Source organism: Bubalus kerabau, chromosome 2 (assembly GCF_029407905.1).
Source record: "Bubalus kerabau isolate K-KA32 ecotype Philippines breed swamp buffalo chromosome 2, PCC_UOA_SB_1v2, whole genome shotgun sequence".
Lineage (NCBI taxonomy): Eukaryota > Metazoa > Chordata > Mammalia > Artiodactyla > Bovidae > Bubalus > Bubalus kerabau.
In genome coordinates, this window is record NC_073625.1 from 14,699,225 (window position 1) to 14,726,385 (window position 27,161).

Consider the following 27,161-nt stretch of genomic DNA (forward strand, 5'->3'; position numbering starts at 1 on the left):
TTTTTTTTGATTAAAAAACTGCACAATCGAAAAACTTCTTCAGCATAACACGATACAGATCTTAACTAGCAAAAAACCGACTATGAGGAATTTTTCACATTTCTTCTGAGTTTCATGAAATGGGAGCATACACAGAAGCGGTTTCACCTGGAATTTTCCCATTGCAAGAGAATCTAAAAATGACCAGCATTTGGGATTCCAAATACCACCCTGAGCTCCTACTTTAAGGGGACTAAAAATATAATTCCTCTTTTCATAAATGCAATTAAACTAATGGGACAAATTCAAGGGCCCAGCCATTCTTCTATAGCTTTGGGAACTGCCAACTCCATGAAATTTCACTGAATCAATAGTTTGGATTAGAGAAGAAAATTCTCAATGACCTTTCTTTATTCTATTGCTTTCCCTTAAAATGTTTGTGATTTCTAACAAATGGAATTCCCAGTGTTAAAATTAAATATAGATTGTAAAGCCACTACCATTAATCTTATTGGTCACAATTGTTATTGTATAAAGGCTGGTTTGCCATTGAGAGAGTCATTTTCTAGGCAGGTTGGTAAGAAGTCTAGGGGTCCTCAAGGAGAGAGGGGTCTGGAATTCTCAAGGAGGAAGAAAGGACAAACTTTTTTTTTTTCTCCTCTACATTCCTTAGGATTATGTATCCTGCCTGAGGACAGTCTCTAGATTAAACCTTCTAGATAATCCTGTTATTTTAAAATGTAAATTATGGGAGTAGGTCTATATAACAATAATTGTATCATGCCTGAGGACAGTCTCTGGATAAAACCTTCTGGCTAATTCTGTTATCTTAAAATGTAAATTATGGGAGTAAGTTTGGTCTTTACTAGGATTATATAACAATAATGTATCATGCCTGAGGACAGTCTCTGGATTAAACCTTCTGGCTAATTCTGCTATCTTAAAATGTAAATTATGGGAGTAGGTCTGGTGAGGTCTTTACAACCTCCAGACATTCTCTGGATTCACTGGAGAGTATATAACTCCATTGCTAACACTAGGAAGCGGGTATTCTTTCTACCCCCTTCTGATGTCTATGTCAGAAGCTTTCTCTATCTCCTTTATACTTAAATAAAACTTTATTACACAAAAGCTCTGAGCAATCAAGCCTTGTCTCTGGCCCTGGACTGAATTCTTCTCCTCTGGAGGCCAAGAATCCCGGTGTCTTTGCGTGATTCAGCAACAACCTTTCACCATCATTCCTCACGGACTCAACTGTAAGTTGTTTACTTTTCGTGTGCAAGTTTTCTCTTTTTCTTAGCTAAAAGTTCAACTGTGGGAGGAGGGTTTCTTGACCATCTCTAATTTCTATAGGTGCTAATATCTCTGAAGGTTGTATCAATAACGTCAAAGATAAAAGATTATTTAAGGGTTATGCTGCACTCTTAGAGGAAATTGTTCCTTACACCTAGCAAAGGGAGTAGGCACATGTTATCAGAGGCTGTTAACAGAAGCAATGGTGTCTGTTATGCTAACAGTACAAGTGTTATAAGACTGCTTTTCTTATTTTCATGGTCACACATATTAACATTTAAAGGATTGTATTTTATGTGTCCTTTCTTTGCTAAGAAAACTTAGCATTTATACAAGGCAAAAAAAAAAAAGCAACCCCATTCAAGCTTCCCATTAAGTCTGTCTGCTGATATATTTATCACTTGTAAATCTCTTCATCCTGTCTTGTTTTGTCCTTTTTCAATGGCTGATATGGTACCCTAATTACAAGGCTATTTTGTATTTACTAGGCAGCCAAGAGGAGGTACCCTGTGTCTGAAGTCAGGGGCGGAGGCCAAGAGGACTTACCCCATGCCCCCACGCCCAAGGCCAGGGGCGGCGGCCAGGAGGACCAACCCCACGTCCAAGGAGCGGTGGCTGCGTGGGCGCAGGAGGGCCTAGAGAAGCTATCCCAAGTTGAAGGTCAGGAAGGGCGGCGGTGAGGAGATACCCCTCGTCCAAGGTAAGGAGCAATGGCTGCACTTTGCTGGAGTAGCCGTGAAGAGATACCCCACGCCCAAGGTAAGAGAAACCCATGTAAGATGGTAGGTGTTGCAAGAGGGCAACAGAGGGCAGACATACTGAAACCATACTCACAGAAAACTAGTCAATCTAATCACACTAGGACCACAGCCTTGTCTAACTCAATGAAACTAAGCCATGCCCGTGGGGCAAACCAAGACGTGCAGGTCATGGTGGAGAGATATGACAGAATGTGGTCCACTGGAGAAGGGAATGGCAAACCACTTCAGTATTCTTGCCTTGGGAACCCCATGAACAGTATGAAAAGGCAAAATGATAGGATACTGAAAGAGGAACTCCCCAGGTCAGTAGGTGCCCAATATGCTACTGGAGATCAGTGGATAAATAACTCCAGAAAGAATGAAGGGATGGAGCCAAAGCAAAAACAATACCCAGCTGTGGATGCGACTGGTGATAGAAGCAAGGTCCAGTGCTGTAAAGAGCAATATTGCATAGGAACCTGGAATGTCAGGTCCATGAATCAAGGCAAATTGGAAGTGGTCAAACAAGAGATGGCAAGAGTGAATGTCAACATTCTAGGAATCAGCAAGCTAAAATGGACTGGAATGGGTGACTTTAACTCAGATGACCATCATATCTACTACTGCAGGCAGGAATCCCTCAGAAGAAATGGAGTAGCCATCATGGTCAACGAAAGAGTAAGCTGAAACTCCAGTACTTTGGCCACCTCATGCGAAGAGTTGACTCATTGGAAGACTCTGATGCTGGGAGGGATTGGGGGCAAGAGGAAAAGGGGATGACAGAAGATGAGATGGCTGGATGACATCACTGACTCGATGGACGTGAGTTTCAGTGAACTCCGGGAGTTGGTGATGGACAGGGAGGCCTGGCGTGCTGCAATTCATGGGGTCGCAAAGAGTCGGACATGACTGAGTGACTGAACTGAACTGAACCGAACACCTTCATATCACGTGTACTTTTTTCTTCATCTCTCCTTCACCAGCACCGAGCAAGTTTGTGTATCAAGGTAGGAAACATTAGGAAGCCATACTTTAGTGACTCATACTAATATTCTGGTCCCTTTAACACGTGTGGGTAACAGACATCTTTCACCTTAAATACTCTGCGCTAAGTACTCAGTCCTGCCCACAAAGCAAACTTTCAGAGCTTTGATTCCTCTCATCTTTCAAGGTGGTAGAGATGGTCTAAGATCAGATCAGATCAGATCAGATCAGTCGCTCAGTCGTGTCTGACTCTTTGCGACCCCATGAATTGCAGCACGCCAGGCCTCCCTGTCCATCACCAACTCCCGGAGTTCACTGAGACTCATGTCCATCGAGTCAGTGATTCCATCCAGCCATCTTATCCTCTGTCGGCCCCTTCTCCTCCTGCCCCCAATCCCTCCCAGCATCAGAGTCTTTTCCAATGAGTCAGCTCTTCACATGAGGTGGCCAAAGTACTGGAGTTTCAGCTTTAGCATCATTCCTTCCAAAGAAATCCCAGGGCCGATCTCCTTCAGAATGGACTGGTTGGATCTCCTTGCAGTCCAAGGGACTCTCATGAGTCTTCTCCAACACCACAGTTCAAAAGCATCAATTCTTTGGTGCTCAGCCTTCTTCACAGTCCAACTCTCACATCCATACATGACCACAGGAAAAACCATAGCCTTGACTAGACAAACCTTTGTTGGCAATGTAATGTCTCTGCTTTTCAATATGCTATCTAGGTTGGTCATAACTTTCCTTCCAAGGAGTAAGCGTCTTTTAATTTCATGGTTGCAGTCACCATCTGTAGTGATTTTGGAGCCCAACCTCACATGTAAATAAAGCTTTTCTTTTTTTCATTCTACATTGTGATTATCTTATTTCCCTTATAAGACAATCTCATTACTTTGAACTGTTCATGACAGTTTCTAAAAATTCAGATACAATCTTTAGCTAAATTCCACCTTTACAGTATACATGATAAAAAAAAATTCAATGATGAAAATAAGCAATATAGAAAAGGTTATAAAAAGAACAATCAGTTCCTTAGAGTAAAATAAATTTTCTCATGTTTCATAGGAGGTTCATTTCTAGGTGAAAATCTGATCCGCTAAGCTAATTAAAACACATCTTACCTCCTTATTAAAGTTGAGCCTCAAGAATCTCAGATAAAGCTGAGAGCATTTAATTCTCAATGTATTACACAGCAATAACTGTGTTACATGTTTTAAATTCTACAATCCAAAATTGTCACCAACCCCACTTCTCTCACAAAGGGTATAAACCAATGAAGACTTTGGTGTAGGTCTGCAATCTATTAGAATGTAGAGGAAAATTATATATAACTGAAATGAGAATTCAGCATAGCCTCTTGAGATGTAACAAATATAGGAGTTTGCTGATGCTCAACAGGAATGGGAATGTGGGTGGAAGGAAGTAGAGAGGGACCAAGGATGCTAATTATTAACAGCATCCTTCTGGCTTTGTCTCTTCATGGACCCAACCAAGCTCTACCATCCTTAGCCAATTCTTTAGACATAAAAGTTTTATGTCTTCTTTAAGCTGCATAGCCCCTTCTTGGAACCTCTCAGGAGACAGATTTCAACCAGAAATGGGGGAATACCCTTCACAGATTCATTCTCACTTATAATTCTTTCTTACAACTTCTTTTGACAAGAGAAAGTTTCCATTCCAAACATTACATCATCCTCCTCAGACACCTGGCTCAGAACACCAGACAAACTCAATTTAAAAGATATACTTTCTGTCATCATTTAACTGAATTACTTCTACTAAACAGTAAAGGAATGGTTTATGGTAGAAGCCAAGAATAGGTGAGGTGGTAATTTCTCCAAGTGAAACGCAGTATCATCAATACACATTGAAGACGTACATAAAATGATGAGTATGCCACCAAAAAACCCCTATAATTTCTCTGGAAAGCTCGTAGTATTTTAGAAGCTAATATATACTATTAAGAAAAGCCCAGCTTTGTAAATCTACATTATCACATACTTGCTGATCCCTTCCCCTAAGACAGAATAATTCCCAACCCATTTTGAAAAGTCAAGCACATGGGAGAAAGAAAAAATCAGTTTGATTTCTGGTGCTTAAATGAGATAAAGTTGAGTCTGTACTGATGTATCATCAGTGTTATTTTTTTTCCCCTATAACATCTATAATAAAAGTGAAGATGACTTTAGACTTGTGAACTCTGAGTTAACTCTGGGCTTTTCCTCTTCTTTTAAAGATGTCTTGATGTGGACCACTTGTAAAGCCTTTATTGAACTTACTACAATATTGCTTCTGTCTCATGTTTTGATTTTTTTGGCTGCGAGGCATGTGGAATCTTAGCTCCCTGACCAGGGATCGAACCCACACCCTGCCCTGGAAGGCAAACTCAGTCACTGGACTGTCAGGAAAGTCCCTACCCTGGGGTTTAAACTTTCAAATAGTGTACAACTGCCAACAACTGATTCTCATCTCTTCTCTCTCAACCCTCAAAGTCTCTCTGGGGATAAGGTAACCTCAGTGCAACACTGGTAACATTCTCAGGACAGGGTACATTCAAAATAATAACATCATCTACCTTATCAGGGGAGCCCACCCGGCTATATGAACCGTCAGCTTTATTGCACTCGAGAGAGACATGAAACGTTCACCAGCTCAGGCGGGTAGCCCAGGGCACGCAGGACAAATGTGCTGCTTCATAATTTGGGATGCTTATTAACCAGAAAATAAAAGCTGTGCTAAAAATAAAAAATTAAAAAAAAAAAAAGATGCCTGACAGAAGAAAAGAAGGATAAACATGGCCAGACTTTATTGCTACATGTGTTTTTTAAAGAAGTGCCTATTGTACTGTGGAGTAGGTAGCATTTCCCAGGATGTCTGAAATCATTCAGCGTAGCACCATATGGCGCGCTAATGTCACTGAACAGCGGGGCACGAATAACTCACAATTCATTTCACTTTGGACCCTTATTCGTTCCAAGAGTGCAACTGTTTTGAGATGCGGCACTGCCACTTGATGTTCCTCAGAATCGGATCAGGCTGGGTCCTCCTAGTGAAGTTACTCGTTACATATGGAGCCACTGAAGAAATACAAGAGGAGAGGTTATCCTTCTGGAAAGGTTATGTAAGTTAGCCCATGTGAGAGAAAGGGAGGGGACAGGGCAGAAAGAACCACTTACCTGGCACATAAAACAAACAACTGGAGCTGGGACGAAACCTCTTTGGGCACTCACTGGTGCGGGAAAAGAAATGATTCAGTCAAAGAAAATATGAGGCGGATGGGTGAATGGGAAATATTCAGCCTGTTTGACCCACTGTGAAATTGGGGACATACTCCTTTAAAAAAAAAAAATTGTCATTGGAAGGGGCTTCTCTGGTGGTCCAGTGGTTACGAATCCACCCGGCAATGCAGAGGACACCAGTTCAATCCTTGATCTAGGAAGAACTGTGTGCTTCAGGGCAGCTAAGCCCATACACAACTACGAGGCAGTGCTATCGAGTCCAGGGGCCACAACAGGAGGAGCCACCGCAATCAGAAGCCCTAACGCTGCAACTGGAGAGTAGCTCGCGCTCTTTTGCAACTAGAGAAAGCCCGCGAGCAGCACCAAAGACCCAGCGCAGCCATAAATATTTTTAAAAATTATTACTGGAGTATTGTTATTGGAGCCTGGGATTCTCCAGGCAAGAATACTGGAGTAGGTTGCCATTTCCTTCTCCAGGGGATCTTCCCAACCCAGGGATCAAACCCAGGTCTCCCGCATTGCAGGCAGACACTTTACCCTCTGAGCCACCAGGGAATCCCTATTGGAGTACAGCTGCTTTATAATGATGTGTTTTCTATGGTAGAGCAAAGTGAATCAGCCATACGTATACATATTTTCCCTGTCTTTTGGATTTCCTTCCCATTTAGGTATTCTTTTCCATCTTGAAGTTTCAGCATCAACTAGCAAACAATGGCTACAGTAGGAAAGCCCATCTGCTTCCCTGTTTAAGTGTATTAACACCTAAGAGACTTCCCTAGCAGTCCAGGGGTTAAGACTTCCCCTTCCAATGCAGGGTGTGCAGGTTCAATCCCTGGTCAGGGAGTAAGATCCCAGACCTTACTGGGTTCTGCCTGAAAACCAGAACATAAACAACAGAAGCCATATTGTAACAAATTCAATAAAGACTTTAAAAATGGTCGACATCAAAAACAAAAATCTTTAAAAATGGACAAGATTAACGTGGTATCAAAGAGTCAAAAACTAGTGATGTGCCAAAGCAAGTGTTACATGATTTATTATAGTTGTTATCAAATGGTCTGGGAAGGCAGGAAGAGAGAAAGAAATAGCAGACTCAGATCAGAGGCTAAGATAAAAGATCAGAAGAGTAGTTAACTCTGTGTCATGATTCCTCCTCACCCACCCAGTTAGACAACAATTCATTGTTCTTCCTTGTTCATTCCATTCAAAGGAACCATAAGCCCACAGGTCATAGCTACGAGGAAGGGTTTTAGAACTGTTTTCAGTTCTAAACATCTGCTTCCTAATGGGACACTATGCAGAAATACCATAATTCACTGTGTCTGCTAAGTCACTTCAGTCGTGTCCAATTCTTTGTGACCCCTGGACTGTGGCCCTTGGGGCTCCTCTGTCTATGGGATTTCCAGCAAGCATACTGGAGTGGGTTGCCATTTCCTTCTCCAGGGGATCTTCCCACCCAGGAATCCAACCCCTGTCTCTCAGTCTCTTGCATTGGCAGGTAGGCTCTATACCACTAGTGCTGCCACAGCGGGGCAAAAAAGAAAAACTATCAACAAAAAAGCTCAAGGATCCAGAGTTATGTACACAAAATATCCAGAGACACAGATTTCAAGAATTATGACCTGGACCAACCTTCCTGTCCGGTATGTGTCTTCTACGGTGAAAACAGCTATCAAGACACAAGACATCAGAACGAGGTTCAAGGCTCACTTACCAAACCAGGAAAGAACAGATCCACAATCCGTGTTATTCCCTCTTACAACAGGTGTTTACTAGACAAAGGCTTGAGTTCCAGACATATTCCTCAATAAGCGTTCTATGTCTTTAACACCTAATTTTTTTAAAAATGATAATGTCGACTTAACACATGCCCAAATAAAGAGTATCATCAAATGCAAGGGAAGAAAGTGTTTAATAAGTATTGGCCTGGAACACAGCTCTATATTCCTACTTCTACATTAATGGGACCGAGGTGTTAAAGTCATGACCAAGGTATAGCAGTCCAATGGAGAAAGTATTGGGTTGGTCAAAAAAGTTTATTCAGATTTTTCCATTAGATGGTATGGAAAATCTCTAGTAAACTTACTGACCAACCCAAATGCATGAAGTATAAAGCAGAACACCTCTTAACCACTACTGACCCTTTCCATCTTTACTAACACTCTTTTTTGGGGGGGGGGAATATATATATATATATTTTTCATGAAATGTTTTAAAAGGTACATTATAAGTTAGCTCTAGAGAATTTTTCATTGGCTCTCTTTAGATGTGATTGATTAAGTTGCTTTATCACTTTCTTAGTGATTTCATTTATTCAGATTATCTCCATGAAGGATAGTAACCATGGTTATACCACAACCATAATTCTGCTAGAAAACTACTGTAGTATTTGGCTCCATCCCAACAAACAGAATGGATTCAATGGCCTCAGCATGTATGCTTGATTTTCTTGACTAAAAGTTACTTTCATTGTTTGGTTCCATTTTTTTCAACAAACTGAAAATAAAGAAGAGCCTGACAGACTGTTTAAAAAAAATATACAACATTCTGAGCAGCGCAAATAAAAGGGAACCATAAAAATCTCAGGAAAATTACTGTTTGTTTTTTTTTCCTTCAGAGACCGTTTTAATTTTCAACTCTCAATATTCTTTTGAAATTTTCTAGACACAATTACATTGAAAAGACTGCATACATTTAAAAAGAATATGACAGAACACTTAGTTAAATGTTATATTAAAGATTCATTGTAAATTAAATATTAAAAAAAGTATTCAACAGATCCAACTGCGGTTCAAATCCATCTGTTACTACAAACTATATTTTTTATTTATTTTAGCATTCTGCCATATGTCATGACAGAAACCCAAGCTTTTTTGTTTTCTTAATTTTCAATTTGAAAACCCTTCTGGAAATGAATAGTCATAGTTGATACAGAGTATTTATACTACTACACTACAGATTATGTCAGAGTTGCATTTCACCAGGTCATTTTAGGAAGACCACAGATACAGTTTAACTAGAAAAAGGTTTCTTCCTCACAAGGCATGTTAGCCTCTTAGAAACTCTGGATTAAAAGTTTCTCTCTAAACTGGTCTCAACTAGGGGAGAATGGATACGTGTGTATGTATTGCTGAGTCCCATCACTGTTCACATGAAACTCTCATATCACTGTTAACCCCCTATACCCCAATACAAAATAAAAAATAAAGTTTTAAAACATAAATTGGTCTCAAGCTTTAAGAAAAATGAAGAAAGGGAAACATACCTGGAATACTCTTTAAGAGTCAGAAACAAAAAGAAGGAAGAAGAGACGTTCCAAATGTAAAGCAAAAAGATACAAAACTGCTACCCGGAAAAATGTATCCTTATGCCACTGATGATAAATCCTGAATATACAGTGAAAGCATGGCAAGAAAGTCCTAATGAAATCCTTACTAAACAAAAGCACCAGAGACAAAGGTCTATTCATTATAGCTTATTCTGAGGCAAATAAAGAAGACAAAAATAGAGGGGAAATTGGAATTGTCTATATATATATACCATCCTGCAGCAACCATCATGCCTGTTTCCAGGGGAGCTGTTTGCAAACAACAAAAACAAACCAGAAGAGAAAGAAGAGTTTTCCAGGATCCATCTATGGATGGACGCAGCCAACAGAACTCAGCACCACTGGACTAAGACGTGGAAACGTTTCAGACGTTACACGTACACACTTAATATAGACAAAGCCTTCTCTGACAGAGGCAAAAAAAAAAAAAAAACCAAGGGAGTGAGCGTACCGGCCAACCTCTGCATAAATAGCCTCTCTCTATTAGGGTTCTCCACTTAACTGTAAAAGCGCTATCCTTTTAAGTGTGAATATACTTGAAATCACTTTCAAAAGCCCTATGGCCTGACTACTCAAGGGAATACAGGAAGTTCCCTTCGTATGAACGCTCTCCATTCCAAAAGCGTATTTGTTTGTCCAATCTGTGTGGAGGTTCAACAAAGTCAGCCTAAGTACCCAACTAACACAACCAAGTATATAGTACTGTACTGTATGTAACCAATTTATAATACATAAAAAACATATATATAAAACATTCTTAATCTTACAGTACCATGAAAAGTACCGTGGTACTGTGCAACAGCTGGAGCTTCTTAGCAGGACCAGCTACACAACCGCTGCTTTTACTCTTGCTTCCAGACATCCTGGGCTAGAAACAAAGATACTGCCCCCGTGTACTCTACACCGTACTGTATAGCAAAGTACACCAAATCACAAGCACCTGTAGAGGATGAACACAGGGGACAATGTACACCAGACACGTGAACTAACTTACGTGACCGGACATGCGAACACACGCTTGCATCTTTGAAACTTTGCAACTTGAAGCACCATGGGTTGACTGTTTTGTCTTCCCATGAGCTCTACCACATCACTGAACCATCACTTCCAGTGTAAAGCAAAAGTAGAGGGTTGCACCTGTGTGCACCAGCTTGTTGATAAATTAAATCTGCTTGTTGATAAATTAAAAACAGAGGAAAGGACAGAGAGGCAGAGAGAGAGAGGGGAGAAACAAATAAGGCAGCGAGACGGAAGGTACAGAGGGTACTGTAAATGACTCCAGTGCCACCCACCTTTTTCTTCTGTGTCACACCGCACGACAGAAAGATTAACTGGTTTGGTTCATTTGGTCGGACAAGCCCGGGAAAGCAAACTTCAAGTCTCCCATAGCCCAAAGTGCCACCATTATAAATTCACCCTTCTTGCCTCTTTGTTTTATGGATGTCATCTGACTAATGCCATATATTTTTGTTTTCAGTTTTGACTTCCCTATATTTCTATTTGCTCTTTTATACTGCTATCGAATCAGAACTGACATATTTTAGAGTTTATAGTTGAGATGTGAACATTCAACAGTTTTATTACATTTCTAATAATTATTAATGCTTCCCCCCCTGCCCCCCGCCGGAAAAGTATCGGGACATATTGTCACATATATGGGCGCCCAACATGATCCATTTATGATCAGGTTATCAGCTGGGGAGGGTGAGGTTCCTGTTGTAACTGACAAGTACACTGTATCTGAAACATTCTTTTTTTCATTAAGAGAAAAACAAATACCATATAATAACACATATATATATAGAATCTAGAAAAATGGTATAGTCTTATTTGCAAAGCAGTAACAGAGACACAGAGGTAGACAACGAATGTATGGATACCAATGGGGAAGGTAAGGGAGAATGGAAGGAATTGGGAGGTTGGGATTGACATATATACACTATTGATACTATGTATAAAATAGATAACTAGCAAGAACCTACTGTGTAACACAGAGAACTCGCTAGTGCACTGTACTGACTTAAATGGGAAGGCAGTTCAAAAGGGAGTGGATACAGGTATATGTGTGGCTGATTCATTTTGCTATGCAGTAGAAACTAGCACAACATTTTAAAGCAACTATACTCCAATAAATATTAATTTAAAAATAATGTATTATCTCCCCCCCAAAAGAGAACTATTTCTGTTTTGATTCAGGGAAGAAATTAGAAGTTAGGGGGAAAAAGTGTAATGGCAGAAAGAAATTGCAGAAGGGCATAAAAACATGGGGAGAGAAAGGAACAGGTAAAAATTCAATAGTAATTCTCTTAATGGGTAGGTAGATAGGTAGATGGATAAGCAGTTGACAGATAATAGATACATAGTAATAATCACTAATTTTAGAAGATGCTCATTTATGGGGAGAAAAAAAAAACTGCTCCATGATTATTATGGCAATGCTGTATAATATATTCTCTGGGGACTTTCCTGGTGGCCCAGTGGCTAAGACTTCATGCTCCCAATGAAGAGGCCTGGGTTCAATCCCTGGTCAGGGGATAAGATCCCACATGCCATTACAGTCACTAGCAACTGGTGCAGTTCAATAAAGAAACAAATATAAAAAGGATTCTCTGCAAGATTCACAGTAAAGAGGAGTATATGACAAGCTCTAAGAAGTTCTGCAGCAAAAAAATTACTAGGACCATTTTAAGTCAATAGATCTGCAGCCGGCTGTTACTTCCACTAACTAAATTATAGCCACTATAGGCACATCAAATAGCTCTACATTTCAAATTATTTTATTAATCTTTTCCTACTTGGAGCTGTACAAAAGGAGACTGCACCAGGCTAATGATCTCTATTATGACATGAGCTATGAAAATAATTTCCATTAATCTTAGGTGATTAGGCTTTTTACCAAGCTGTCTACCATGGGAAAAAAAAAATAGAATATGTACTATATCTTAAATGATGGTAATCATGCTTTAATAACCCTGTTGTCTTTCATTAACTGTTTTTCAATACATTATATTTATAGACTCGAAAGGACTCAAGGGAAGGAGGACCCATGGTTTACATTACCTCACATCTCAGATTGCTGGGCCATTTGTGAATCCTTTCACTCAGTAAATATATGATGGGTGGGAAATACTGCTCTGTGCTGTGCTTAGTCGCTCAGTCTTGCCATACTTTTTGCAACCCCATGGAACTATAGCCCACCAGGTTCCTCTGTCCATGGGATTCTCCAGGCAGGAATACTGGAGTGGGTTGCCATGACCTCCTCCATGGGACCTTCCCAACCCAGGGATCGAACCCAGGTATCTCGCATTACAGGAGGATTCTTTACCATCCGAGCCATCAGTGTTAGTGGTTCAGTCACATCCAACTCTTTGCAACCCCATTGACTACAGCCCACCAGGCTCCTCTGTCCATGGGATTTTCCAGGCAAGAATACTGGAGTGGGTTGCCATTTCGTTCCCTGAGCCACCAGGGAAGCCCAAATACTGCTCTGCTGCTGCTGCTGCTGCTGCTACTGTTAAGTCGCTTCAGTGGTGTCTGACTCTGTGCGACCCCACAGACAGCAGCCCACCAGGCTCCCCCGTCCCTGGGATTCTCCAGGCAAGAACACTGGAGTGGGTTGCCATTTCCTTCTCTAATGCATGAAAGTGAAAAGTGAAAGTGAAGTCGCTCAGTCGTGTCCGACTCTTAGCGACCCTATGGACTGCAGCCCACCAGGCTCCTCCATCCATGGGATATTCCAGACAAGAGTACTGGAGTGGGCTGCCATTGCCTTCTCCGAAATACTGCTCTAGGGGGATTTAATCAGAGGCAGATGACAGACAGAGCTTTGGTATTCAAAGACCTTAGAAGAAGGGGAAATGAACATTTATGTAAACAAATACAGGAGGAGTTCTAGAAGAACAGACAAAACAATACGTAACAGAAAAACCTCACCAATTCTGGAGGTTTGGGGAAAATTATCTGAGAAATGACATCTAAATGAAAGCTGAAGATGGAGACGAATCAGTCAAAATAGGAGTGAGTTCGTGTGTGCGCTGCGGGGAGGGAAGCAGGTAAAGCTCATGAGCGTGAAGCCAGAGGGAAATGGAACATTAGGGAAAAGTGGAAGAAGTTCATCAGCATCTCCATCAAAGGCGCAAAGGTAAGAGGAACAAAGAGTGAGAAAATATGCAGTTGGCCCTTGGAATCCATGGATGAGGAACCATGGACATGCAGCCCACAGGTATGGAGGGTCTACCATACCAGTCTGTACATTTCCACACACTAGATCTCTGCCTCCTTTAGAAGAAAAAATGCAATTGGTTAATTAAAAGGTGATTTAATTCCAAGCGTGAGTACATTTTGGTCAAGCACCCTAGGAGCCCATGTATGAGTCACCTCTTCTTTCCTCTTTTTTTCTTCCCCACCCCACCCAAAAGCATGACATTTTAGGAGTAGTGAATAAAGTGTGAAATGATACAGTTCTTGTTCCACTGGCTTATTATGCCTAGAGATTCAATTATATTTTGTTATATTTTCTTCCCTCCAAACTGAGGATAGTTGTTTCACTGACTAAGTTAATATAAACTACAGTTGAAACATTTCAAGTTTTAGATCAGGGCATCTCTACTGTTACTTGTCCATTAACGTCTTATTTTACCTAGTAGAAAACATGCAAAGCATTGCCTACACCTAGCTGGTGTCTAGAAAGAAAAACTCAATACTTAACACAACAACTCTATTTCCCACCAGAGATCCCTTCCCCACATCTTCAGAGCTGGGTACTGCAGGAATGTTTCCTTTCCTCTTTGACCAAGGGCAATTCTCCAACACTTTATCTCCTGACTGTGAGTGACTGGTAACTGTGTTATTGCGTCATCACTTCACCCTTCACATTTGCTTTTTTAAATTTTTTGTATGAAAACTACAAGCAAAAGAGAATCCTCTGAAGGAAAAATTTTGGACAAAAAGATGGTAGGGAAAGAAGGTGTTGGAGACACAATGTACTCTAGGGGCTTCCTGCTCGCACCCTCTCCTTATGTATATTTTTTCCTTTAGTTAACAATGCGTCTTAGAATTATCTCCAACTCAGTTCATAGAAATCTTCTTCATTTATGTTATGGTTACACAGCATTTCATTGTGTGAATGTACAATGTACAGTGGTTAATTTGGTCTCTCTCCTCTGTAGGCATATGGAGGTTGTTTCCATTTTTTTGCAATTACAAACAATGCTACATACAAAAAATACCCTTTAAATATGTATATATGTGCATTTCTTATATATAATATATAAATGTACGTTTTTTTTTTGCTGGATATATGAGAGTGTATAAATGTACTCAGCCATTAAAAAGAATGAAATGATGCCATTTGTAGCAACATGGATGGGACTAGAGATTATCATACTAAAGAAAGTGAGAAAAAGAAAGATAAATACCATATGATATTATTTACAAGTAGAATCTAAAATACGACACAAATGAACATACTTACAAAACAAAAACAGACCCATAGATAAAAAGAACAGACTGGCGGTTTCCAAGGGGCAAGAAGGGTGGAGGAAGGATGGAGTGAGAGTTTGGCATCAGCAAATGCAAACTCTTATATAAATAAATACAATGGATAAACAACAAGGTCCTACTATACAGCACAGGCAACCATATTCAACATTCTGTGATTAAACCACAACGGGAAAGAATATGAAAAGCATATATACATGTATAACTGAGTCACTTTGCTGTACGGCAGCAATTCAACACAACACTGGAAATCAACTATACATCAATAATTTTTTAAAAACCAAAGAACTGCACAAAAATAACAGGTTTATTTTCACAAGGATATAGGCTAGCAATTTCGAATCTATCTTATGTTATTCTAGGATTGATTAAATAATTAATTATATCATGGATAATGACAGCCAGCTTACTCACTGGAAAAGAAGGCTGCTACAAATAAGGAATAAGGAAAAGATGAATTCTGTTATGTTGGATCAATGTAAGAGGTATTGGTATAAACTCATGGACTTTTATATAATGATACAGACATGCAGACACAGACATAAATACAGATGTGTGTGTGTGTGTGTGTATACGTACATTTTGCTCATTCACTGTCTAGCTCTGTTCACTGAGAGGGCTTGGAGCCAATGGCACTCCAGGACAATACTGTGCCTAACCCTTGATCATGGTTTCTGAATATTATTCTTGTATAAAAAAGAACCAGAACTCTGTGACAAAATGCCCTCATTCCAGGACTGGAGCAAGGAAAACAAAAGGTGAGCCAGGAACATCTTGGGGGTGCCATAACATAGGAAAGCCCGTAAAGGAATGACAGGGACATTCAAAAGGATACAGCAACTAACCGCAGGGGCCTCCCAGCAGTCAAATCTGGGGTAGTTTTGAAAAACGATATAAATCATGACAGCAAAAGAACTCAGTCCAAAGTATAAAATAAGAATCCATCAGCTCAAATTAAAATATGAACCAACAAACGAATAAGGGAAAAGCAAATTCTTACCATAAAATTTCAACCGACAAATGTAGAAGAAATAAGGAAACTTTAAAAACTACCACTTGGTATGCAACAGATTATTAATATAATTGTGTGAGGAAGGAGTCATTAATGAACACTAAAACTGATGCGTGGAAGTATTATGAGTACACAGCCTCAAATGAACAGTATAAAGGGAAACTGGTAACATCTCAATTACAGATAGAAAAAGGATAACCTTACAGGGGGAAAATGTGGCAAATGGCATGCTAATAACCAAATGACCCATATTAGCCTCACCAATAATGGGATAAATAGACATAATGGGCCTTCTGAGATAAAGCATAGAAAAGGTCACAATTATTACCTCTGTGTTGCTCCTAAAAAAGGTACAATCCAGGGATTCCCTGGTGGTCTAGGGGTTTGAATTCCATGCTTTCACTACCAAGGGCCTGGGTTCAATCCCTGGTTGGGAAACTAAGATCCCACAAGCTGTGTGGCACGATCCAAAAAAAAAAAAAAAGTATAAGTCAAATAAGAACAGGAAGAAATACCACAAAAGCCCAGACTGATATCTAAACTACAAAATAACTGGTCACTATGCTTCAAAAGTTTTATGGTTACTAATATAAAATCAGACCGAGAAACTATTGCACGTTAAGAGACTAAGAGATATAACAATTACATGCAACATCTGATCTGAGGTTGGGCTCTGTACCAAAGAAAAGTCATTTGTGGGAAAATCGTCAATTTTTTAAAAAGGTCTGTGGATTTCGTGGGTTGGCCAACTAAGGCTGGCTGAAGTGCAAAGTATTAGTCACTCAGTCATGTCCGACTCTTTGTGACTCCATGAACTGTAACCCACCAGGATCCTCTGTTCATGGGATTTTCCAGGCAAGAATGCTGGAGCGGGTTGCTGTGTCCTTCTCCAGAGGATCATCCCATTCTAGGGATCGAACCTGGGTCTCCTGCATTGCAGGCAGATGCTTTACCAACTGAGCCACCAGGGAAGCCTAAGGCCAGCTGGCCACCTATTGTTATGATTAAAGTTTTGAAATAAAGCTATTACCATTCATCTAGTATTATCTACAGATGCTCTTGTTCAACAGCAGAGATGAGTAGTAGCTACAGAACCTTATAGCCAAGAAAGCCAAAAACATTTATTCTTGGGCTGCTAACAGAAATTGTATGAAAAAAATAGAAAAAGTATGATAAACTCTGGATTAGAATATAATATGGATCTAAAAAAATAGATAAAAGGACCCAGTGTATAGCACAGGAACTATATTTAACATCTTGTAATAACCTATCCCCTTTATGGAGCACTGCCTTCTTCTGGCAGAAGGGCTTGTATAGTTCCATGAAGCCATGAGCCATGCCATGCAGAGCCACCCAAGACAGATGGGTCATTTGTAGGGAGTTCTGACAAAACGTGATTCACAGGAGGATGGAATGCAAACCACCCCAGTATACTTGCCACGACAACCTCACGAACTGTATAAAAGCCCCAAAAGATATGACACCAAAGATGAGTCCCCCAGGCCTGAAGGTGTCCAATATGTTACTGGGGAAGAGTGGAGGAGAATTACCAATAACCCCAGAATGAATGAAGCGGCTAGGCCAAAGCGGATATGATGCTCAGTTGTTGATGTGTCTAGTGACAAAAGTAAAATCCAATGCCACATAAAAGAGTATCGTATAGGAACCTGGAATGTTAGATCCATGAATCAAAGAAAACTGGACACAGTCAAGCAGGAGATGGTAAGAATAAACATCAACATCTTAGCAATCAGCGAATTAAAATGGACAGGAATGGGTGAACTTAATTCAGATGATCGTTACATCTAATACTTGGGGCAAGAATCCCATAGAAGAAATGAAGTAGCCCTCATAATCAACAAAAGAATTTGAAATACAGTATTTGGTTGTACAACCTCAAAAATGACAGAATGATCTCGGTTTGTTTCCAAGGCAAGCCATTCAACATCACAGTAATTCAAGTCTATGTCCCTACCACTGATGCCCAAGAAGCTGATCAGTTGTATGAAGACCTAGAAGACCTCTTAGAACTAACGCCCAAAATAAAAGATGTTCTTTTCATCATCAGGGATTGGAATGCAAAAGTAGGAAGTCAAGGTATACCTTGGGTAACAGGCAAATTTGACCTTGGAGAAGAAAATGAAGCAGGGCAAAGGCTAACTGAATTCTGCCAAGAGAATGCACTAGTCATAGCAAATATTCTCTTTCAACAACACTAGAGACACGGACATCACCAAATGGTCAATACCAAAATCAAATAGATTATACTCTTTAGCCAAAGATGGAGAAGCTGTATACAGTCAGCAAAAACAAGACCTGGAGCTGACAGAGGTTCAGATGATCAGCTTAAACTAAAGAAAGCAGGGAACAGATTAGGCCAGTTAGGTATGACTTAAATCAAATCCCATGTGAATTTGCAGTGGCAACAAACAGATTCAAGGGACTAGATCTAGGTAGCAGTGTGTCTGAAGAACTATGGACCGAGGTCCATAATACTGTACACGAGGCAGCAAACAAAACAATCCCAAAGGAAAAGAAGAGCAAAAAGGCAAAGTGGTTATCTGAGGAGACTTTATAAATTGCAAAAGAACAAAAAGAAGCGAAAAGCAAGGGAGAGGGCGAAAGGCACATCCAGTAAAAGCGCAGAGTTTCAAAGAACAGCTGGAAGAGACAAGAAGGCCTTCTTCAACGAAGACTGTTTAATAACAGAAGAAAACAAGAAAAGGGGAAAGCCTAGAGATCTCTTCAGGAAAACTGGAAACCTCAAGGGAGGATTCTGCCCAAAGATGGGCAAATAATGAATAAAAATGGCAGAGACCTAGTAGATGCTGAAGAAATCAAGAAGAGATGGAAAGAATACATGGAAGAGCTGTACAAAACCGTCTTAATGAACTGGATGACCACAATGGTGTGGTCAGGCACCCAGAGCCAGACATACCAGAGTGGGAAGTCAAGCAGGCCTTAAGAAGCACTGCTGCTAATAAAGCTAATGGATGCCATGAGATTCCAGCAGGACTGTTCAAATCCCTAAAGGATGATGCCATCAAGGTTTTGCATTCATTATGTCCACAAATCTGGAAGACCCAGCAGTGGCCACAGGACTGGCAAAGGTCAATCCTCATCCCAATTCCCAAGAAGGGCAGCATCAAAGAATGTGCTGGACATTATTTGAATGTGCTGGACCAAAGAATTGTCACTGGACAATTACACTCATCTCCTATGCTAGTAAGGTCATGCTTAAAATCTTGCATTCTAGGCTTTGCCATTATGCAAAACAAGAACTTTCAGATGTCCAAGCTGGGTTTAGAAAAGGAAGAGGAACTAGAGATCAAATTGCCAACATTTACTGGATTATAGAAAAAGCAAGGGAATTTCAGAAAAATTTTGTTTCATTGACTATGCAAAAGCCTTTGACTCTATGGCTCATGACAAACTGGAAAGTTCTTAGAGAGATAGGAATACCAGACCATCTTACCTGTCTCCTGAGAAACCTGTATATGGGTCAAGAAGCAACAGTTAGAACCCTGTATGGAACAACTGATTGGTTCAAGATTGAGAAAGAAGTACAACAGGGCTGCCTGTTGTCACCCAGGAAAGCAATGACAAACCTAAACACTGTGTTGAAAAGCAAAGACGTTACTCTGCTGACAAAGGTCCATATAGCCTTGACTATATGGTCTTCCCAGTGGTCACATATGGTTGTGAGAGCTGGACCATACACAAGGCAGAACACCAAAGAATTGATGCCTTAGAACTGTGATGCTGGAGAAGACTTCTGAAAGTCCCCTGGACAGCAAAGAGATCAAACCAGCAAACCTGAAGGGAAATCAACCCCGAATATTCACTGGAAGGACACTGAAGCTGAAACTCCAGTATTTTGGTTATCTGATGCAAACAGATAACTCATTGGAAAATGATGCTGGGAAAGATCAAGGACAGAAGGAAAAGAGGGCATCAGAGGACAAGAGGGCTTGATGGTATCACTGATTCAATGAACATGAACTTGGGCAAACTCCCGGAGATGGTGAGGGACAGGGAGGCCTAGCATGTTGCTGTCCATGAGGTCACAAAGAGTCGGACAGGAATGGGTGACTGAACAACAACAACAAAACCTATAATGGAAAATAATCTAAAAAGAATAGATATATATACATAGATCTGTAACTGAATCACTGCTGTATACCTGAAACTAACACAATATTCTAAATTAAATATATACTCCAATAAAAATATGGTGAAAAAATTTTTTAAAAAGAAGAAAACAATCATGGATCAAGGTTAATGTCATGATTTAGATTGCTGCACTTTTTTTTTTTTTAATGTTAGTTTGGGGAATTTGAGAGCAGGGTTTACAGCAAATCTGTTTTTGTCACTCTTCTGTGAGTCTTAAAATATTTCAAAATGAAAAATTCAAAAATAACATATGCTTTAGAGCCTAGTTATTTCCACTGTCACAGTGGCCCAGTCATTTGTAAGAAAGAGATTCTTCCCTGGTTTCATCCACTGAAGTGCCGCCCTTCATTGCTCTGGTGAGAGATGGCCACCCTCACAGAAGACTAAATGCGAAAATGCTAAAGCCATACACTTAGCCAGAAAGTGCTCTCACCCAGAAGGCACTTTATGGTTGCCATTCATTATGGGCTCTGGACTAAGTGCTTTTCACCTACTTTCTTGTAAAGGAGCGCATTTGCAAAAGGGAAGTCCATTTACTTCAAGATTTCTAATTCCATTAAAAAGAAACTTTCTAGTAGATAGTAAAATAAGCAAACAGGGCTACAGAGGACCAACCTCCGATAGTGACTCAATTCTCAACTGCAACGTGTGAAAAGTTTAGTGAAATTCTTCCATGCCCAACATCCCGCATACATTTATGAAGGTTTTCTATCTCTACTTCACTATGAACGTTGCTTGAATTAGGGGACTGATATCATGACTGGTGATAAAGGTAAATACCATAATCCATCAAATCTAAGCTATCGTTGATTGCAAGATGCACCTATATTTTATTTACCCCTGAAGGTAAGTGTTTTGCCCATTTTAACCAGAAAATGTCATCAATAATAAACATTTCAAATTCAGAGATTAAAACGTATGCCTTAGAATGAAATACAATATATAATATGTATTCAACATACGATCCGCATATAGTTTTTTGGGTTCTGTCTTAACTGAAGTATAGTTAATTTACAATGTTGTGTTTCAAGTGTATATCAAAGAGAGTTAGTTATACATATATTCTATTTTAGATTCTTTTCCACTATAGGTACTCAGTATCATAAGAAATTGAGTACAGTTCCCTGTGCTATACAGCAGGTCTTTGTTGGTTATCTATCTTACGTACAGTAGTGTGCATGTGTTAATCACAAACTTCTAACATATGACCTCATCCCCAGCCTGCCATCCTCTTTGGTAACCGTGACTTTGTGTTCTGTCTATAAATCTCTGTTTTGGAAATAAGTTCATTTGCATCTTTTTTTTTTTTTGCAGATTTCACACGTAAGTGACATCATATGATATCTGTCCTCTGTCTGACTTCACTTCATATGATAATCTCCTATTTCTGGAAATAACTTTTACTAATTTGGATTGTCCTATGCAGAGTGGCATCACAGGTCTAATTTAACAACAACAAACAAAAATGACTAAAAGAGATGGCTAGTTAAAGCTGTTACTAAGACTCATATTACTGGGAATGATGGTCAAGACTGGAAAATTTCAGTTCTGTTAAAGGAAAGAAGCTTACACAAGCCATTCTGAGAACTCAAATTACCTCCTGCATAGATGCCATAGGCTGCAAGCTACTGACCCTGTCACACATCTCTGCATTTCTATGCTCTCTGCTCCTGATATCAACAACACTCACTATCTCACCCAAAAGCAATCAGTCCATTGTGCTGATTTCTTAACACTCAAGAATTGGCATCTTGAAGGCACTGGGATAGGTGGCTAATTCCTTGTGAGTCTGTCCTAAACATTTCTTGTTCCCTAGAGGTTACATGGTCTGATAACATAAGATCCAACAGCCCTATTTATTGCCTTATTTGCTTAGTGTCCCTGTTAAAATCAAGGCTAGCCATGGGGTTTCATAAACTAGGTCTTGGATAACATCCAGTCTGGCTACTTTAGATCACAAAGGAGACAGAAACAGGGAGAGATGATAATATTCACATAAGAAAAGGAAGTGAGAAAAAATATACAAATGAATTTCTTTACAGAACAGATATAGAACCACAGATATAGAAAACAAGTTTATGATTAGCAAAGGGGGAGAAGAGGGAGGGATAAATTAGAGGAGTTCGGGAGTAACATACACACACCACTATATATGAAACCAACAAGGACCTATTGCATAGCACAGGGAACTATACTCAATATTTTGTAGTAACCTATAACGGAAAAGAATCTGAAATATAGCTTCCCAGGTGACTCAGTGGTAAAGAACCCACCTGCCAATGCAGGAGGCGCAAGTTCGATCCCTGGGTAGAGAAGATCCCCAGAAGTAGGAAATGGCAACTCACCCCAGTATCCTGCCTGGAAAATTCCAAGGATAGAGGAGACTGGTGGGCTACAGTCCATGGGGTCACAAAGAGTCAGACTAAATATATGTGTGTGTATATCTGAATCACTGTTGTGTACACTGGAAATTAACACAGTATTATTTAAAAAAAAAATTAATGGACTTCCCTGGTGGGCCAGTGGTTAAGAGTCTGTGCTTCCAATGCAGGAGGCCTGGGTGCGATTCTTAGTTGGGGAAGTAAGATCCCCCATGTGCTGATATGGCCAAAAATACATAATAAAAAAAGAAAGTGAGAAATACTCAAGCAGAGCCCAGACCAGAACCCAGGTCCCCTAACTCCTTGTCCAAAACTCTTTACATTCCATTATGCAAAGGACTGAATCTTGTTTAATATTTGCAACTACCCCAAAACTCCTCCAATACCTACATACCATTTATCATGATCCTGGCAAACATGCTAGTTCTCAGATACTTGAACATCCATTAAACTTACTTTCTTTTTGGGAAAAAAAAAAAAAGAGTTCAAAGGTGTTTTTGATGTTGGACAGTGTATTATTCTTAAAAATATTTTTAAAGCAACTTGTAGAAAAATAGAACTGTCTGAAGCTATAGCAATTCTGCAATAGTATCCCAGTCATAAGCCTGCCATTTGAAGAGACCAACAAGAAAACACAGGAGGAGTTTAAAATGACTGTCAGTAGCTACAGTTGGTGGAGAAGGCAATGGCACCCCACTCCAGTACTCTTGCCTGGAAAATCCCATGGATGGGAGGAGCCTGGTAGGCTGCAGTCCATGGGGTCGCTAAGAGTCAGACACGACTGAGCGACTTCACTTTCACTTTTCACTTTTCACTTTTATGCATTGGAGAAGGCAATGGCAACCCACTCCAGTGTTCTTGCCTGGAGAATCCCAGGGACGGGGGAGCCTGGTGGGCTGCCGTCTATGGCGTGGCACAGAGTCAGACACGACTGAAGTGACTTAGCAGCAGCAGCTACAGTTGGAGTTTTAAAAACCTACATTGTCAACTTCATATCTTTTCTTGGAATATATATTCATATGACTATAGCCACAGTTTAGATCTACTACCATGGCCACAGAGTCTTCCATACTCCTGAAATATATACCCAAGAGAGCAGAAATTAATAGATTGAATTCAGAAATGCACATACTTGACTTCTAACAGAACTGCAGTTAAGATTCAGATACGTGGAGCAGAGAAGACAATTTCCTTTCTGACTAATAACTGGTAACCTATAGACAGTGCACTAAACAAGACAGATTGTAGAATCCTCCAACACTCTCAGCATTCCAGGGAAAATGCCAAGAACATTAACCCAATCAGCAGTTCAGCAAAGCCCAGTATCAGAGACCACATCTCCCCTGACTGATTTAATGAAGATGGCAAAAGCTACTTTAAAGGAAAATGCATTCCACAAAATTTAGGGTAAGAGAGCCTCTAATTAAAGCACTCCCCAACAGAAGAGAAGGCTTCCGGTGTGAGTTACAGGAATTCAACATGTTACTACCGTCTGGAAAGGATAGATACATTTATATGTCAGAGGAAACAGGAGACAATGCTGATATAGGGACCTTACGAGATAACATGGCCACTGACCTGGGCTTGATAAATGCACTGCAGAGAGACTTCAAGGACACAGTGAGAAGCTGGGAATGGTGCAGGGACAGAAGAAAAATAATAATAATCCTAGAACAAACCACATTTGTAATGCAGTTATTATTTGAGTTCACAGACGAACTAGAATAATTTCAGCTAATTCAGGAAAAAAAAATGGAAAGTGATCAGAGAATCAGCTAATGTACAGAAACTCTCCATTAACCCTCACTTCCAAGCTTTTATGATATAATGATAATTGGTATTCATCATTTTCGAACCCATCCTAACTCTCTGAATCATCACAGAAGATCATTAGAAACACATCCACTTAATGAATGTAATGTAGGGCATCTTTGAAGAAGCTACTGAACTCAGTGCTGAGGGACCAGCAAAGATAAGGGCCATAAGGTAGGAATTGAAAGAAAGGAGAGACCTAGTGATACTGTATGTATTTTTTTAAACTTGATAATCCACATAACAAATAGTAACAAATCAATTCACCAGAACATCTCAATCAAAAAATAGTTTACAGATGATTGCTACATGACCCACAAAGACTTCAGTAATTTTGCTTTTGCTTAGTTGCTAAGTCGTGTCTGACTGTTTGCGATCCCATAGACTGTCCACCAGGCTCCTCTGTCCATGGAATTCTCCAGGCAAGAATACTGGAGTGGGTTGCCATTCCCTTCTCCAGGGGATCTTCCTGATCCAGGGATTGAACCTGAATCTCCCTGTGTCTCCTGCATTGGCAGGCAGATTCTCTATCACTATGCCACCTGGGAAGTCCCTGTAATGTCCACAAATGAAGATATATTCAATAAGATGTGCATTCTAAAGGGGCAACAAAGTCAGAAAAGAACCTCATCCCATGATTTTGGGCAAAAATATGGAAGCTGGTAGCTGTGTAAAGAATTTCTGTTTGGAGAGCATTGATAGCCCAAGTGCAAGAAGAAAAGAAAAAGGAAAAGGAAAAAAAAAAAAAAGAGGATCCCAGACATGTTCAGACCATCACTAAGTGTAAAAGCAAGAATGTAAAAAGCAAACAAAAATATGAGCATTCAAATAGAAATAAAGTTTCTGCTTAAAGAGATTTATAATCCCTAGGTCCATTTTCTATCTGTATCTTAGATATTCATAAGCAATCATGATTTATAACAGGTTAGTTTTTAACTGATTCATATAAAAACCCAATTTCCACTTAACTCAACAAAGGCTTAAAGTGATATCATCTCCACAGTAACACCAAAAGATAGATGTAGTACCAGCTCCTAAAATTTTATAAAAAGGACAGCAAGAATGACTGTCACTACACATAAGCATGTGTATCACAAACTTAAAAATGCTTCATAAGAAAATGATAGTTAAAATGAAATGATTCAGGGTTAAAACTCAGTTAAAATGGAATGGTTCAGGGTTAAAACATTCCCGTTAAAAATGAGAAAAAACAAAAAAACAAAAGAAGGGGAGAGAAATGCAGGCAGAAGAGCATCATGAGGAAAGTTTACAGTCAAGAAAAAGCAGCACATACTAAGGGCTTCTCAGGTGATGCTAGTGGAAAAGAACCAACCTGCCAATGCAAGAGATGAGATTCTCGGGTTCGATTCCTGGGTTGTAAAGATCCCCTGGAAGCAGGCATGACAACCCACTCCAGTATTCTTGCTCGGAGAATCTCATGGACAGAGGAGCCTGGAGGGCTACGGTCCATAGGGTCACAGAGTCGGACACGACTGAAGCGACTTAGCACGCACACACTAAGGGCCAAAAGGAGACCCTGTAGTTGGAACAACAGGTGAGAAGAGGAACTCTATCATCATGAGGCTCAAGGAAAGTGGGGCCAATCATTCAGAGGCTTGGAAGTTATTTGACTTTACTCTGGTGACAACAGAGTCATTACAGAAATTCAAGTGAGGAGAACCCGATTTTCACATCAGGATGCTTCACTTCAGTAAGCATGTGAAGAATAGAACAGAAGAGACAAGACTGGTAACAGGGAAGACAATTAGGAGACTGTGCATGAACTAGACAAGATATAAAGGAAGTCAAAATAGAGGTAGTACGTAGTGAAAGGGGGATAAAAAAAGTGGGTTAGAATCACAGAAGTTGAAACAAAGAAAAATTGTTTATCACCATCTATTTCCACAGCTATTACGGTCAGCACTGACCCTGTTCTTAGAGCTGCATGGTGCTAGGAAAACAGACACAGACCCGAAGCATTACACGCACACTGGCTAAGTAACAAGACTGCTAAGGAACTGGAAACAAGCTTCCTGGTCCTGTTGATGAGAGCATTGCATTACAAGGTTCTCAGGGGCTACTTCAATCTGCTTGACATATCAAGATGGAAGACCAAGGGAGCTATTTTTAAAAGGCTTTTTATCAGGAAAGAGAAAGCACAGCTTTGAGATTGAGGGTCAGGTTACAGACTGTGGGAATGGAGAGGAAGAACAGAGACTGACTCACCATGTTCAGAGTTCTCATCTGGGCAGGTACTTCCTAACAAGATAAAGAAAGTTCACCTACTGTATAACACGGAGGGGAAAAGTACAATCTGTTTGTAGGACATATATTAAGTTAACCTTAAAAAGGCATTTCAATATATCTTAGGTACAGACAAACATTGTTTGATTCCACTTAGACGGGGTACCTAGAAGAGTCAAATTCATAGTCAGAAAGTACACTGGTGGGTGCCAGGCGCCAGGTGGGGGATGGGGATGGGGAATGGGGAGTTAAGTGTTTAAAAAGTTGCACAACAATGTGAATCTACTTAGGGCATTCACTGTACAGTTACAGACGGTTACAATAATATGTTTTATACTATGCGACTTTTCAGTTCAGCTCAGTTCAGTCGCTGAGTCGTGTCTGACTCTCTGAGACCCCATGGACTGCAACACGCCAGGCCTCCCAGTCCATCACTAACTCCTGGAGCTTGCTCAAACTCCTGTCCATTGAGTCGCTGATGCC

At 40.1% G+C, this 27,161-nt stretch overlaps 1 protein-coding gene across 7 annotated transcripts in view; it reads right to left on the bottom strand.

The window, feature by feature from the left end:
• Positions 1–3,542: 3,542 nt before the first annotated feature.
• The window catches only part of LOC129643032 (uncharacterized), a 150,185-nt gene continuing 126,566 nt past the window's right edge, over positions 3,543–27,161 (bottom strand). For 3 of the 7 annotated variants that reach the window (XR_008710017.1, XR_008709995.1, XR_008710010.1), the window contains 2 exons: positions 6,167–6,219; positions 3,543–6,067 (listed from right to left, as the gene is read on the bottom strand). Coding sequence is in view for 1 of the 7 variants with exons in the window: in XM_055567110.1 (XP_055423085.1) it covers positions 6,053–6,067 (15 nt within the window). In the remaining 6 variants the exon portion in view is untranslated. Of the gene's footprint in view, positions 6,068–6,166; positions 6,220–24,200; positions 24,275–27,161 lie in introns of those variants that run through there. The other 4 variants (XR_008710019.1, XR_008710018.1, XM_055567110.1 and 1 more) reach the window with 2 other exon arrangements.